Source organism: Pollachius pollachius (genome assembly GCF_949987615.1).
Source record: "Pollachius pollachius genome assembly, chromosome: 11".
NCBI classification, from domain to species: domain Eukaryota; kingdom Metazoa; phylum Chordata; class Actinopteri; order Gadiformes; family Gadidae; genus Pollachius; species Pollachius pollachius.
In genome coordinates, this window is record NC_136944.1 from 21,361,779 (window position 1) to 21,375,149 (window position 13,371).

Genomic DNA, 13,371 nt, shown 5'->3' on the forward strand with positions numbered 1-13,371 from the left:
TCTGCTGGTTCAACCTAGGCATTACCAGAGGTGCAAGATTCATAGAGCGGCATCGATGTTCGATTAGTTATGCCTAAGTCTGGCTATATACCTACCTTTGTAAGTACACCTACCTTTGTTTCGCAAACTGAAGGCAATACAAAAAACGAAACTATCTCAGTTATACGTAGAGATATAAATTATGAACAAGCCATAGAGTGTAGTTAATAGGAATATTCATACGGCTTATGAATTACTGTAACTTTACAGATTTATGCCTGGGAAATTCACACACATGTTCAGACAAAACACAAAACGTATATTTTTTAAGGTTTTATTTGCCCAAATACTTAAATTTGCAAGGACATCAGAACACCCTCCGCTATAGAAAACATCAATTTTTTTTAAAGGATCAGCAATAAAGACTTGTAAAGCTTTGCCGTCTTCAACACTTCTACAAACAAACCCACGTGGGTAGACAACTGATGACCGAAGCAGATGATGACATACCCGCCAATAAAGGACACGTGTCCGGAGACACTGGTGTAGGTTTATCCAAATCAATTAGCAGCTAACATAAAACTTCAATAAAAAAATATGTACAATAAAGAGATAACAGAATTCACCCCCCTTTTAAATCGGCAGTTGAGTTTTTACCATATCCCTTTATGTCAGCCAAAATTCTCAATCGGCTTTCACATTTCTGCCAACAATTATATAAATATATCACACCTTTTATCCAATTCTATACGAGATTTCGAATGGTCAAACTCAGTAAAATCACCGCCGGACATTTTGCCCAGCTCTCAATCGCTCCTCAAACGGATCAGGAATATGTATAACAAAACCTGGCAATTTCCAATTAACTAACGACGAAAAAGCACTTAAAAAGAAAAAAACAGAAATAAATCAGTAGAGAACTTTGGAAGAAAAATGAGATCAAACAATATCTACATTCATGGTGTAGGGGTGATGTCCCGAAATGGGGGCACAGAACAGTCTGCGCTGCAGTCACGTCACATAGTATGAACACAATCCAGAAACGCAAACGTTAAAGCAAAGCGATATTCACACCTTTGTATATATATATATATACACACGCATACATGTGTACGTGTGCATGTACGGACACGCACACAGACACCTGTAAGCGTGTGTACTGCTCGAGCATGCACACATACACAAAAGGGAGAAAGAAATAACATATAAGTGCACACGTTTCTTTTGGGATAAACAGACCACAAACCGGCTGGGCTTACAGTCGTTATCGTTAAGCCGAAATTCGGAAAGACAAGAGAAACCATGAATCTGAACACAAGTTAAAAATCAGAAAAATACCATGGCTTCATTAAAAAAGTTGGAAATTAAATATAAAATAGAGGCCGAGAGGGGCGACTGCCGCCAAATCTGATGAATAAAAAAAAAACGAAAAACAAAAAGGGTAAAATGTTCAGACCAAAACAGAATAAATGAACACAACCAACGTTTCGGAACACGCTGAAATGTTTGTAATTGTCAAAAACCAACGGAAAATAAAATCCTCAACTGAATTGTCTCACACTGTAACAAAACACCATCCGTGGTTGGGAAACAGAACTTACGAAGACCTAGTAACCACGGTTAACTTCCAAACGCCCGTCCACGACGGAGCGCGTCATCGGGTTCACATACGGGAAAGAAGAAGCCAGCTGTTTTCAAAAAGTCCAGCGGCAAAGAAAGAGAAAGAGTTAAAGACATTCATCATGGCTTGATTTTTCCTGAAAAGACAACCTCTTCCAGATCCCACATGGCAACATCTACGTCACTAGAAGTTGAAAAAGGACAACAAAAAAAAAACAAACACAGGCTCTAAAAACAAAGATTCAAGGACACATTCTGAAGAGTGCAATATTTTTGTTTATGGCCTGGAGGCGCCCCAAAACCAAGTCGCCATCGTCGATATGGTCTTTGGCCCCGCGGACCCAGGTCACCACCCACGCCCCACTTCAGATCGTCAAACCGTTTTAACCTCGTCCAAAGAACAAAAACACGCCAGGAGAAAAGTTATTCACCCCGGCCAATAAAACTCCATTACCCATCAGCCCCCCCGGGCCGACACCCCCTCAGCGGACCTACAAGAGGCCCCCACCCCAGGGCAGGGCGGGGTCACGTGGGGACAGGCGGTGGTGGTGCCCTCGCCCGGGGCGAGAGGAACGAGGAAGGGGGAGGGCCGTTATCAGTGTGAGTGTGTGTGTGAGAAATGTACGAGGCCACGCAGGGGCGCCCTCTGGTGGTGGTGGAGCAGGAGGTGGACAACGGGGTTGGCACAGTGGCAGAGCCCCCTGGACTCTAGGCTGGGCTGGGCTCAGTCTCTCGGACGGGGAGGGCCCCCACCCCCCCACTCATTCCGTGTCCGAGTCCGAGGACGAGGCGGAACTCGAGCCGCTGCTGCTCTCCTCCGACTTGTTCTCCTTGTCCTCCGCCTCGTCCTCTTGGTCGTCCTCGTCGTCCTCCTCCTCCTCGTCGTTCTGCTGGCCAAACGAGAGCCGAGAGACATCAGCACTGACACGACGCCCCCAAGAACGAGCCGCCCCGGTTGTACAGTGGTATTGTTGTTTGGATTTTTTCAAAGCGCTATTCTTTTCACCATAAATTTCACAGTTTTAAAATTTATAAAGGGAAAATAAGAATAAATTGATTTCAAATATTGTTTATTTAGAAGGAGTACACGGTGCTTCTCGAAACATCGTGTGGTAGTATCTTTGGGGAGTTTTATCATTATCATCCTCTGCACTTTATGCCTACAGCAACTATTTTCCTCTTGTCGACAACCCTAACGGAAGGTCACTTACGTCATCATCATCATCCTCCTCCTCGTCGTCATCCTCATCATCATCGTCCTCCTCACTAGACGAATCCGCAGAGGAAGCCTTCTCCTGCTCTTCTTCATCGTCATCATCCTCCTCCTCTTCTTCCTCAGACTCCTGTGGTGGGAGGGGTGCATAGTATCAGGTCAGACACCGGGTAGAGATAGAGACCAATGGAGGCCGTTCAAAACAAAGCTCTTGAACCGAGTGGAGACTCACCGGCTTCTTGGCCTTGGCTTTCACTTTGGCGTTTGGTCCGCCGGGCTTCGCGGCGCTCCTCCTCTTCTGCAAGGTGGACAGAGACACACAATCGTTAATCTCTGCTTTGTTAAAGCAGAACTCCTGGGGGGAGACGGCGCAGATCTGGGGCCGGAAACCAACGACTGGACGGTGCGGAGCTACGCTTTGTATCGCTTTTACCGAAGGGCTCTCATTCACGTGGAGGAAGGGGATTTTAATAATTGAATAAGCCAGTGGTGCTGACTCGCCCGGTTCCCAATGTAGGTTGCTTTGGGCCAAAGCCTAAATAAATGTTATGCGATGCAACAACCACCGTACCTGCGAGTTGTACTCCTTGTAGATGTGTCGTTCTTGCGAGGAAATGCTCTGCGGAGACAACACGACAACAGAGGTTAGGATCTCACAACCCTCCTGTCACAACCGATATCATTACGTCTACCATGCAGAGCGCAACAAACTCCAAACAGTACAACGATACTATTTTTTTGTGAGTGATTCGGAAAAACAAAAAATGTCTCCCCAAATAAACGACTTAAAATACTCGGCGTCTTAAGCCACATTCAGCAAAGAAAAATACTTTTCTTTCCACCTTAAAAAGGGTAGAGATCCAGATCCACACACAAAAAGGATTTGTACTCGCATACAATTGGCATTAAAAATATTGCTAAATAATAATAATATAATAATAATAATAATAATAATAATAATAATAATAATAATAATAATAATAATAATAGCTAAATAAAATCCACAATTATTTTGCATTATATAAATAATACAAAATTGCATTGTATTCAGTTAATATTAATAATATTCAGTGTATTCTTTGAGTTCCTTACCGCCAGCCATTGCTCCAGCAGCACCTTGTACTGCCTCTGCTTCTCCTCGGCGATCTTCTTGTACTGGTCCTTCTCCTTCTGGACGAGGCGCTGCCAGCGGCCGCCGATCTCCGCCATGCGCTCCTTCATGGGCAGGTGGTTCAGCTCGCCGTTGGACAGCATCTCCTGGGAGAACTTCTGGTAGCCGTTCCTACCGGGACAACGGACGTCAGCACACGGAGGGAGAAACGAGCCAAGAGGCCGCCGGGAGCTAAGATGAGGCGGCGCCTTGTCTGTGAAGCTCGGTTTCAAAGTGAATAACAAGTAGTTCCTCTAACTGCCTCTAGGGGGTGAAGAGCAGAGAACAACATGTAGTTACTCTAATGGCCTCTAGGGGGTCAACTGTAGAGACTCACGTTTAGTTCCTCTTACAGCCTCTAGGTGTTAGTAGTAGTGTGAAGTAGTGAACAGTAGAGAATAACATTTAGTTACTCTAGCAGCCTTTAGTTTGCTAACAGTAGGTGGATGCAGAATGATAAGCCACCGTCCGATGTCAACAGGAAGAAAAGTGAGATTATTCTCCTAACACAAAGCCAAAAAAACTGTATTGGTTCTGGTGGTCAACTCACGAGGGAGGTTTCTTGGGCTCGCCCTCAAACTTCATCTTCTTGCCCGAGGCGATGGCGGTGGTCACGGGCGACCTCATCTCACAGAGCTCTCTCTGGAGGGGGGGGAAACAGAGTGACGGGTCAGATCTCCAGTCCTGTGGGGTCTACAGAGCTGAGCCGGGGTTCCCCTGAGCGAGGGCCTGTACCTCGTATCTCTTCTGGTCCTCGGCCGCCTTCTTGATCCACAGCATCTTCTCCTTCTTCTCCATGGAGTTCCAGGTGGTTTCCATTGCCTTCTGGGCCTTGGGCCGGTCGCTCTGCGGGCGACATTGTGTTAGAGAGGCAGCATCTCGCCGGCACCGTCCGATTCCCTCGCTGCGTCCTATCGCATCTGGGCGGTAACCTACACTGCCCCAATCTGTTCGTACCATTTGATAAATTAGGTTTAAAGAGCACCTATTATGCTTTTTCGACTTTTATGACCTATAAACGTTGTTATAATGATTTATAGTCATGTTTAACCATACTAAAGTGTCAGATAATGCCGTACATGCATTTAGACGTGTTCCCTGCTGACCGTCTGGGGCGCCTGCGCTGAGCGCTAAACACTAGGGACGCCGGTCGCCATTCACTTGTTCAAATTTCCGGGATTTATGGTATGGTAATGCTGCAAAATGCTCTTCCGCAAGGTAACCAATCACAACGGAGTGGGGTTGGCAGGAGGGGGGCGAAGGGGCGGAGGAGGACGAGGCCGAGTGCTGACGGAGAACGCTGAAATCGCCCAGATGAGAGGAAGAGTTTCCCAAAAATCGACACCGTTTTTTGTGCTGTGATTCGTGTCAGGTTGCTCTGTAGGAGTCATTAATAAGAAACCGAGACCAGAAAAGTAGCATAATAGGAGATCTTTAAGGACAAATAATTCAAAAAAGTTAAACAAAAGCAGAAACTCTTAACCTAGTGTACTTTCTGTGTTCAGATAAATGTAAAATCTTTTCTTAGAAATGTCCACTCCTAGGAAAAAACGAATCATTTCATACATTGACGTTGCGTCTACGCGGTTCTTTTTTTCCCGCTCTTTGCCTTGGTCAACTAAGGAGCACACAGGCGTCTCCGTGTGCGTGAGGGGAGCGAGGGGGGCTCACCTTGAAGCGGGCCAGGTAGTCCCCGATGACACTCTGCTGCCAGATGTCCTGGGCCGTCTTCGGAGGGTCGGGGAGGTGGCCTCGCTCCTCCTTCTCCTTTTTCATCGTCTCGGCCTTCAGCACCGCCTCCAGCCGCTTGTACTTCTCCTGCAGGGGGCGCCAGGGACACACAACACAGACGGTCAGCCGTGCGCACACAGCTCCCCGTTGGCTGGGACCTTCTGCCTGCCCCACGTTGAGCTTTTATGTACAGCAAATACGGACTCCTACACTAGGGTTTAAGACCAACGTTGACCGCTTTAAAACAACTCAGGACTTTTATGTTTAATTTAGGCTTCTGCTAAAGCTTACTTCTAACTTTTGCACTTTTTCAACAGAGCATTTTTTATTTCATTTTATTTCTCTATCCCATTTTCTCATTTCATTGTGTCGCATGACAATGTTTTTATGTGAAGCACTTTGAGCCAGCCTCGTGTATGAAAAGTGGTACATTAATAAAGTTGCGATGCCTTGCCTAAACCCAAATATCAGGAACAACAACAACAACAACAACAACAACAGAAGCCTCCCCCCACCCCCCAAGGCCCCCACCTTCTTCTTCTCCGACAGCTCGTTCCACATACGGGCCAGCAGGCGTGTGAGCTCGCTCTCAGACAGGTCCGAGCGCTCCTGTTGCAGCTTGGGCCGCTTCTCCTCAGCGAAGATGAACATGGCGGAGATAGGCCTCTTGGGCTTCTCAGCCCCGGCCTGCTGATCACAAGATGGCGGCGAGACGCCAATGCAGGGTGAGGACTGTGGCTATGCTAGCGGGGGGGGGGGGGGGGGGGGGGACTTCAACAGCTTTTGATTTAACAAGCATGGCTGAGAGTCGGTTTGTGGTTGTGTGTTACTGATCTATGCCTGTGAACTGCATTGTAGTCATCAAACGCAGGGATAGTATAGGCAAGGGTACATTTCCAGGCATGAATACAATTTCTGATACAACGCAATGATTATGTATGATTTGTTATAATTTAATACCACGGTCATGAATGTGTTCACGGCAGGTGTAGAGTTATAAGCGGATATGTTTAGACACGTTATTCAGCCGGGCGTTGATCCAATAGCAGCAGAGGAAGAGGTTTCTACCTTGGCCCTGGAAGCTCTCTTCGCCGGGGCCGCGTTGCCGAGAGCGTTTCCTTTCTTAAAGCCGATCATCTTCTGCTCCGCCAGGACGCGCTGTTGCTCCTCCGCAGACAGACTCTACACACAGGCACACGCGGTATGAGCACCGTGACTTACACAGCCATCCTTTTACGAATGGAAAAGGTTCCAGCGGTATATGAAAACTCCTCCACGGGAGTATGAATCCGAGACTTACGCCGAGGAAGCGGTTCATCTCGATCTCGTACTCCTTCTTCCTCTGCTCGCAGCGCTTCTGGTAGGCGTCCTTCTCGTTCTGCTTCAGCAGCTTCCAGCGCTGGCTGCACATCACCATGCGCTCCGTGCTCGGCACGTCCTTCATGCTCGACATCAGCTCCGCACAGAACATGGAGTAGCCGTTCCTGCGCGCACACACACACACACACACACACACACACACACACACACACACACACACACACACACACACACACACACACACACACACACACACGTGCATGTGTCAATTGAGCACTGAGCATTTGTGGCCCAAGAGGCTAGTCTGGGTGAACGAGCAGCGGGGAGGAGGATACTTAGTCTACTAGGGGTCGGGCGTTTGTATCTCAGCCGTCTGGTTCTGGGTTTGAAATCGAACGTCCAACCCGAGCAAGAGCCCCAATCTCCGCTCGTTAACGGCATGCCCCTCAAAAAAGGTTGCACCTTGCTTGGCTTATAACCTATTTACTGCTTTAAATCGCAACGGTTGAGATTGAGCCCCTCACAGTTGGAAGATGGGAGAATTTTAGAATTCTAACACTCAATAACCGTGTCCTGTCCACTCTTAACTGGCTGTGCAACTTTGTGACTCGAAGTTTAATCTAATTTAATTTTAATTTAAAGAAAAAAGGAGATTGGAGAGGCCACTCACGGGGGCGGTTTGTCGGGGCGGCCGTCCGACTTGTCCTTCAGGTGGCGCTCGGCCTTGGTGAGGGTGGACTTGGAGTAGTCGCCCTGGTTCATGTTGAGCTCCGGGTGCTGCTGGATGTACTCCCGCATGGTCTCCTGCACCACAGGGTCAACGTTCACGGGTCAGACCACGGCAGCGGCGACCAGGCCAGTATGCAACAGGTGTGGCGAGAGGCGGAGGTCCGTGTCGGTCCGTGGCGCAGCCTTCTCACCTCATACTGTTTCTGCAGCTCCAGAGACTTCCCGATCCACTTCAGTCGCTTCTTGTCGGTGAGCCGGGTCCACTGCTTGCCCAGGCTGTCTTTGATGTCTTTGGTTGTGGCCTGGAAGTTAAAACGATATGGTCATTAAGATTAAGACGGTAGCATGGGAAACAGTTAAGGCTCTGTGCGACGTTCAACTGAAGATGAAATGGCAGGAAAGGTGGTGGTGGGGGGGGGGGGGGGTCGGACTCACGTCAGCGTGTGTTTTCAGGAAGGCCTTCTTCTCGTGTGTGTACCAAAGCTGTTGGGGGGTCCTGGCCTTCTCGGGCACGTTGGAGCCCTTCTTGGTCATGCATTCCACCAGCTCCGGGTGCTCTTCCCTGTCGAGGACGAATCACAGAGAGAGACGGTTAGGATTGAAACCACAATGTTCCTCTGAACATAAAATGATCACCGCATCATTGTAGATGAAATATCACCACTGAGTTACTGGGCGGTCTGTCGTCGCTGTCCACGACTTCCAGGGAGACGCACTCTAGGATGGGGGGTCTTTGTAAAATGTTGACTTGGCCTTCTGATCGAAGACCCAGACGATGTCAAATTAAAACTTTTGCCCGTGGATAAATGATCGGTTGGAGGGCTACATCTTTTGTCATGTTGTACCGGTGAAGGCTGGATCTCTTTTGAAATGCGTGCCAATTTAATTGAGGTAAAAAGTCATACTGTTGCACCTATTTTGACCAATCTTTGAACGCCACCAAGTAAATCGATAAATGTATCAAATATGGAATTTGTCTTCCAATGTGTTCAAATATCTTGTCCCCGGCTAAACCTTTAGACTCAAGGCATTGCACAAAGAGAACCACCACCGTTTTGTGGTTGTACCTGAACTTGGACATGCTCAGCCCAAACGACTCTTTGTCCTTCACAAAGTCTTCCACATATTTCTTCTGCAATGGGAAAACAAAAAAAACATGTTAGGACGTAACTTTCAAAAGAGTTGAAAAGTAACTGCCCAAATCAAACGATCTCAGGGTCCTTATGCCAACGGCCTCCCACCTTTTTTTTCTCCGGCAGCTCACGGTACTTCTTGGACAGGATCTTGGTGAGGTCCAGGTTGCTCATCTCCGGGTGCAGCTTGGCGTACTTTGCCCTCTTCTCCATGAAGAAGCGGAAGTACGGCGTCAGGGGCTTCTTGGGGAAGTCTGGGTGCTTCTGTTGAGGGGGAAAGAGTGGGGGAATTAGGACTCAAAAGATAGACTGAGATCTATTTGTATATTATATTTGCATTGGAAGTCCATCGATGGAGTGGGTTGGCCTCAATAGATGGAGATTTATTTGAATAATTTGTTTGCTTTGGAAGTGAATCGATTGAGTGGGATGGTAACGATAGATGTTGGTTATTTATATTATACAAATAATCACAATCTATCGATTTGTGACCATCCTTAAATGGCTGGGTTCCACAGCAAACTTGTTATACAGTATAAAACGTTTGCGTTGGAACTCAATCAGTTGAGAAGGATGCGTCACTAACGGTAAATGGAGATCTATTTGTAGAATCTGTTTGCTTTGTAACTTAATCAGTTGAGTATGACGATAGTTGTTGGATATTTGTAAAAAGATGTTTGCATTTGTAAAATAAATTTGCATTGGAACTCAATTGGTTTGGTAGGATGTGCAACCTTGAGTTTCTTGCCCTTGTAGGGATTCCTGATGTAGTCCTGTGCGTCAAATATCAGCTCCGTCAGAGTCCGGAACTTGCGGATCTGTGGGAGGAGACAGACCATTAAATTTGAGTTTAACTTTCACAAATTTTCAACAAACTGTTGAAAATAATAAACGGATCACATCAACATGGACGTTCCTCAGGCTGAACCGTACCTCTTTGGAGACCTCCGACCACTTCTGCTTGCATTGATCTGCGGTGTACGAGTTGAAGGCCACCTTCTCCCAGTCCAGGTGCGACTCTGAGGTCTTGTATTTGGTCAGGTCTTTCAGGGGCAGGGCAATTTTCATCAATTCCAGAAGTTTGAAAAGATCGTCCTGGGCCCAAACTGTAGAAAAGCCAGAAGACTGTTAAAAGGGTCTTCACTCGGTCTGGGACTTAATTTTGAATGTGCTATTAAAGTTTCTTGAAAAAAAAAAAAAAGTAAGTTAAAAGTTAGAATTTTTGCATTACTCTACATATTTATCAGACAAAAAGATGTGTTTGGCCACTATTGCAAAACTATTCATTATCATTATGCATTGGTTTATACGAATAACAAAAATAACAAATATCAAACCTTGGTCCGGGATAGCGGTGTCCATATCTCCATTCATTTGATTTATTGTTGTATTCTAAAAAAGATAGAAAAAATAAAGAATCAGCCAAATACAGTACCAAAACTTCCCTCAATTGAGTTTTGCCTATAGGGGATATCCTATTCTACTATTGCTTCGCTATTTTAGGTATTCGCTATTTTTGAGTTGGTTTCATATCATTTTGTCAAAATTACAAAATCACACATCAAATGTTTTCTCCGGCCGTATTTAAAACCCAAGAGCAAGCAATAAGCTTCACAATCCGACCAATGAAAAAAAAAAACCCGCTCCAACATAATGGTTTTATGTTCATTACACCGCCCCTAAACGTAACGCTACATCGTGAGACATAGGCTATTGCTTGTGACGGCTTCAAATCTCAAATAACACCGCAGAGGGCTTCAACGAGCACCGGCACAACACTACCGTCGGGCAATTTGTCAGCCGGAATTCTTCATATTATTTCCCGACAAAATGTCCTGGAGGACGCGCCAGAGGAGCCACCATTTTCTCCCCCCGCATCCACTCGGTAATGGATTCTTTTCCCGGAGTGGCGGTTGGGAGGTTCCACGGAAGAAGGAAGCGAGTGCTCATGGTCGACGGGCAGCTGTAGGCGACCAGCTGACCACGGACGGGGGATCTGCTTTCGGTCTCCGACGACGGAGGGAAATGGTGGCTTGGGGGGGGGGAACAGTACCAACCGCCTCACTACCGAGAGGACGCTCCACCGTGATCTGGCTCCGCCGTGACATTCGCCGTTGCCGAAGGGTTGGGGGACGGGGGGGATTATCGTTAGCAGTCGTTGTTTGGTCCAGAGAATCGTTTGCCATTAAATACTGTTTGCTGTTGCCGTCTCATTGCAGGGGCTGAGAACATCCATAGCGCATTCTTTGGCGAGGCGTAGTCGAGCTCGCAGCCATGATGGCGGATGCTGGTCGTTTCAAACCGTCCTTGAAGCCGGCCATTTCACGTTGGCCACGGTGCGGTCGTTTCCAGCAATATACGTGTAGATATGTTGTTTTTTGGACCAAAAGTGGAGCAATCTCCGGCCGGGAAATTTACATCGGGTAACATTTGAAGTCACAAGACTCAAATTAAAAAAATGAGAAATCCTGTATCACCATGGTCTATAATGCGGCAGTAAAACCCGCTAAAATGTAGTGCAACACTTATTTGATGAACCACTGAATTGAAACTTGTTTAAAGTATACATTCAAAACGTCAAATGATGCTCCAAGAAAACTTACTCGTACTATAACCACTTTATAACTTAAAACAATGTCAAATCTCGCATTAAAAGTGCTGCTCCTCAGAACATGTGAGCCAACGCAGCGCCTTCTCAAAATGTACGGCGGAGAGGAAACGGTGGTTTCAGGTACAAGACTCAAGGACCGAAACGTGAAGGAAACACACGAAATACTAGACTATCGGACTTAAATCATCAACACTCGATCCCCCAAATATGTTTAGTCCACGACACATCAACCGCACGGCGACACCGACGTCGCATTGTTTGAAACGAGACGATTTTTACCATCGAAGTGTCTTGCCAGTGCTTCACTGGAGCCACCAGGGCTATAGAGCCGCCATGCTTCAGCCCAGGCTGCTGGAAGACCTACCGTGTCAAGGTCCAATGGCGGTCTGCTCGCACAGCGACCGACAAACGCGCTTTAAAGCCCGACCAACGCGTTGCGAACTACTATATTGTCGAGCCAAGAGCCCAGGCGCCCCAGAAGGCGGGTTCGCCGACCTTCCTGGGTCTTTCTGGCACGGTGAGAGAGGGAGAGACCGTACGGTGAGATATTAAACCGATATCCCTGATGGCTAACCAGCGAGGCGGATGGCTGTTCCGACGACAACCGCATGGAGGTCTCCACGCGGAAAACCCCTGTTTATTCTCTAAAATAATGTTCCCCGTATCCTTTCAGTTAATCGTATGAGCCCATGCCAAGACCGAGTAGAAACCTTATCTTTTTATGACAAAATCTTGGGTCTTGAGCGGGATTTCTTACCCGCTGTAGAGGACAAGGAATTCGGGTATGGCGACCTCGTCTGTACCCTACAGTGGTCGGCGTGGTGGAGGCTAGCGAACGGCTCGCCTTGAAGGCGGTTTTAAAAACATCTCAAAGCAAACAATAACAACAAAAAAAACAATCCCAAACGCGCCTTTTTATTTAAGGGGGTAAACCCATAAAGGCGACTGTTTACCACGCAGTCGGGCTGTAAATGTAAGCGGTTGAGCGGCTTACCTGTCTCGGCGTGAGTCAGTCTCGTTGTGGAAGAAGGGGTGGGTTGAACGTTAGCCAGCACTGCGCCGTCGGTCCAGGGCACAGGCGCTCCAGTCCCCGCAGAGATGGAAGTTCCCCCCGCCTCCATCTCACTTGCTTTCTCCCTCCACTCAAGGCGCAGCTCTCTCGATCCAACCATTTCGCCATGCGTGGCCCCGTCCACATTTTCGATCTCTCTCCAGCTGCTTCTTCCTCACGCCGAAGCCGACGATGGTGGTTGTTATTTTCCCCACATATTGCTGGAGGAGCGATCTGTGCGGCCGGCCGATCCGTTATTACCCTGCACGTATTCGGATCTGCTTTGGGGTAGACTTTACGCAGCCACCGTTTCAACACCGTGTGCCTTTCTGGAGCAACTTTTTGTCACGATGTACTGAATGATCCGCAATGTTTTTTAATGTGATTCCAATGTAAATAAACGTTGTTTTTTTTTTTTTAATCGTCAGCATTATTTCTTTATTAATGACAGCTTTCCACTTGTACATCAACGGCGCAATGGTAACAGAACGGTGGGTCCCATGACTGGATGGTGTTTCAGATAACTTCGGCCTTTTGGTGAATCAAAAGCTTCCCGTTTGGTAGCTTCATTTTGCCCAGCATGTATTTCTCCCTCAACTCCACCTTGGCTTGTTTGTGGGCGTTACAGGGCCGACCAATCCACACAGCCGAATTCTTTGAAAACAAATGACTTTCCAATGAGCGCTCAGCAATGTTAAATGATAGTGGAGGCGAAGCCACCCAGTCGGAGGTGCAGCCACTGGACTTTGAGCGGTGCGCAGCATCACGTAACACTGCGTGAGGGTGCGATGCACATCAACAGGTCGTAGGTCTATATAGTAACAACGTAATGAA

The 13,371-nt window shown here is 47.3% G+C and overlaps 1 protein-coding gene across 7 annotated transcripts; it reads right to left on the reverse strand.

The window, feature by feature from the left end:
- Nucleotides 1-299: 299 nt before the first annotated feature.
- On the reverse strand, nt 300-12,934 carry ubtf (upstream binding transcription factor). Of its 7 annotated transcripts, none has more exons than XM_079746084.1 (20): nt 12,481-12,934; nt 10,213-10,267; nt 9,809-9,981; nt 9,610-9,693; nt 8,984-9,139; nt 8,810-8,874; nt 8,178-8,304; nt 7,934-8,044; nt 7,684-7,817; nt 6,994-7,177; nt 6,762-6,875; nt 6,225-6,383; nt 5,634-5,780; nt 4,698-4,808; nt 4,513-4,604; nt 3,905-4,094; nt 3,384-3,431; nt 3,045-3,110; nt 2,811-2,942; nt 300-2,489 (listed from the first exon to the last, which is right to left on the reverse strand). In XM_079746084.1, exons 2-20 carry the CDS (start codon nt 10,247-10,249, stop codon nt 2,361-2,363), a joined length of 2,259 nt encoding a protein of 752 aa, XP_079602210.1. In that variant the 5' UTR covers nt 10,250-10,267; nt 12,481-12,934; the 3' UTR covers nt 300-2,360. The 7 variants fall into 7 exon arrangements, with proteins under 7 accessions (XP_079602210.1, XP_079602212.1, XP_079602211.1 ...); XM_079746086.1 differs by having other exon boundaries at nt 12,244-12,934; XM_079746085.1 differs by having other exon boundaries at nt 11,851-12,934.
- Nucleotides 12,935-13,371: the final 437 nt, after the last annotated feature.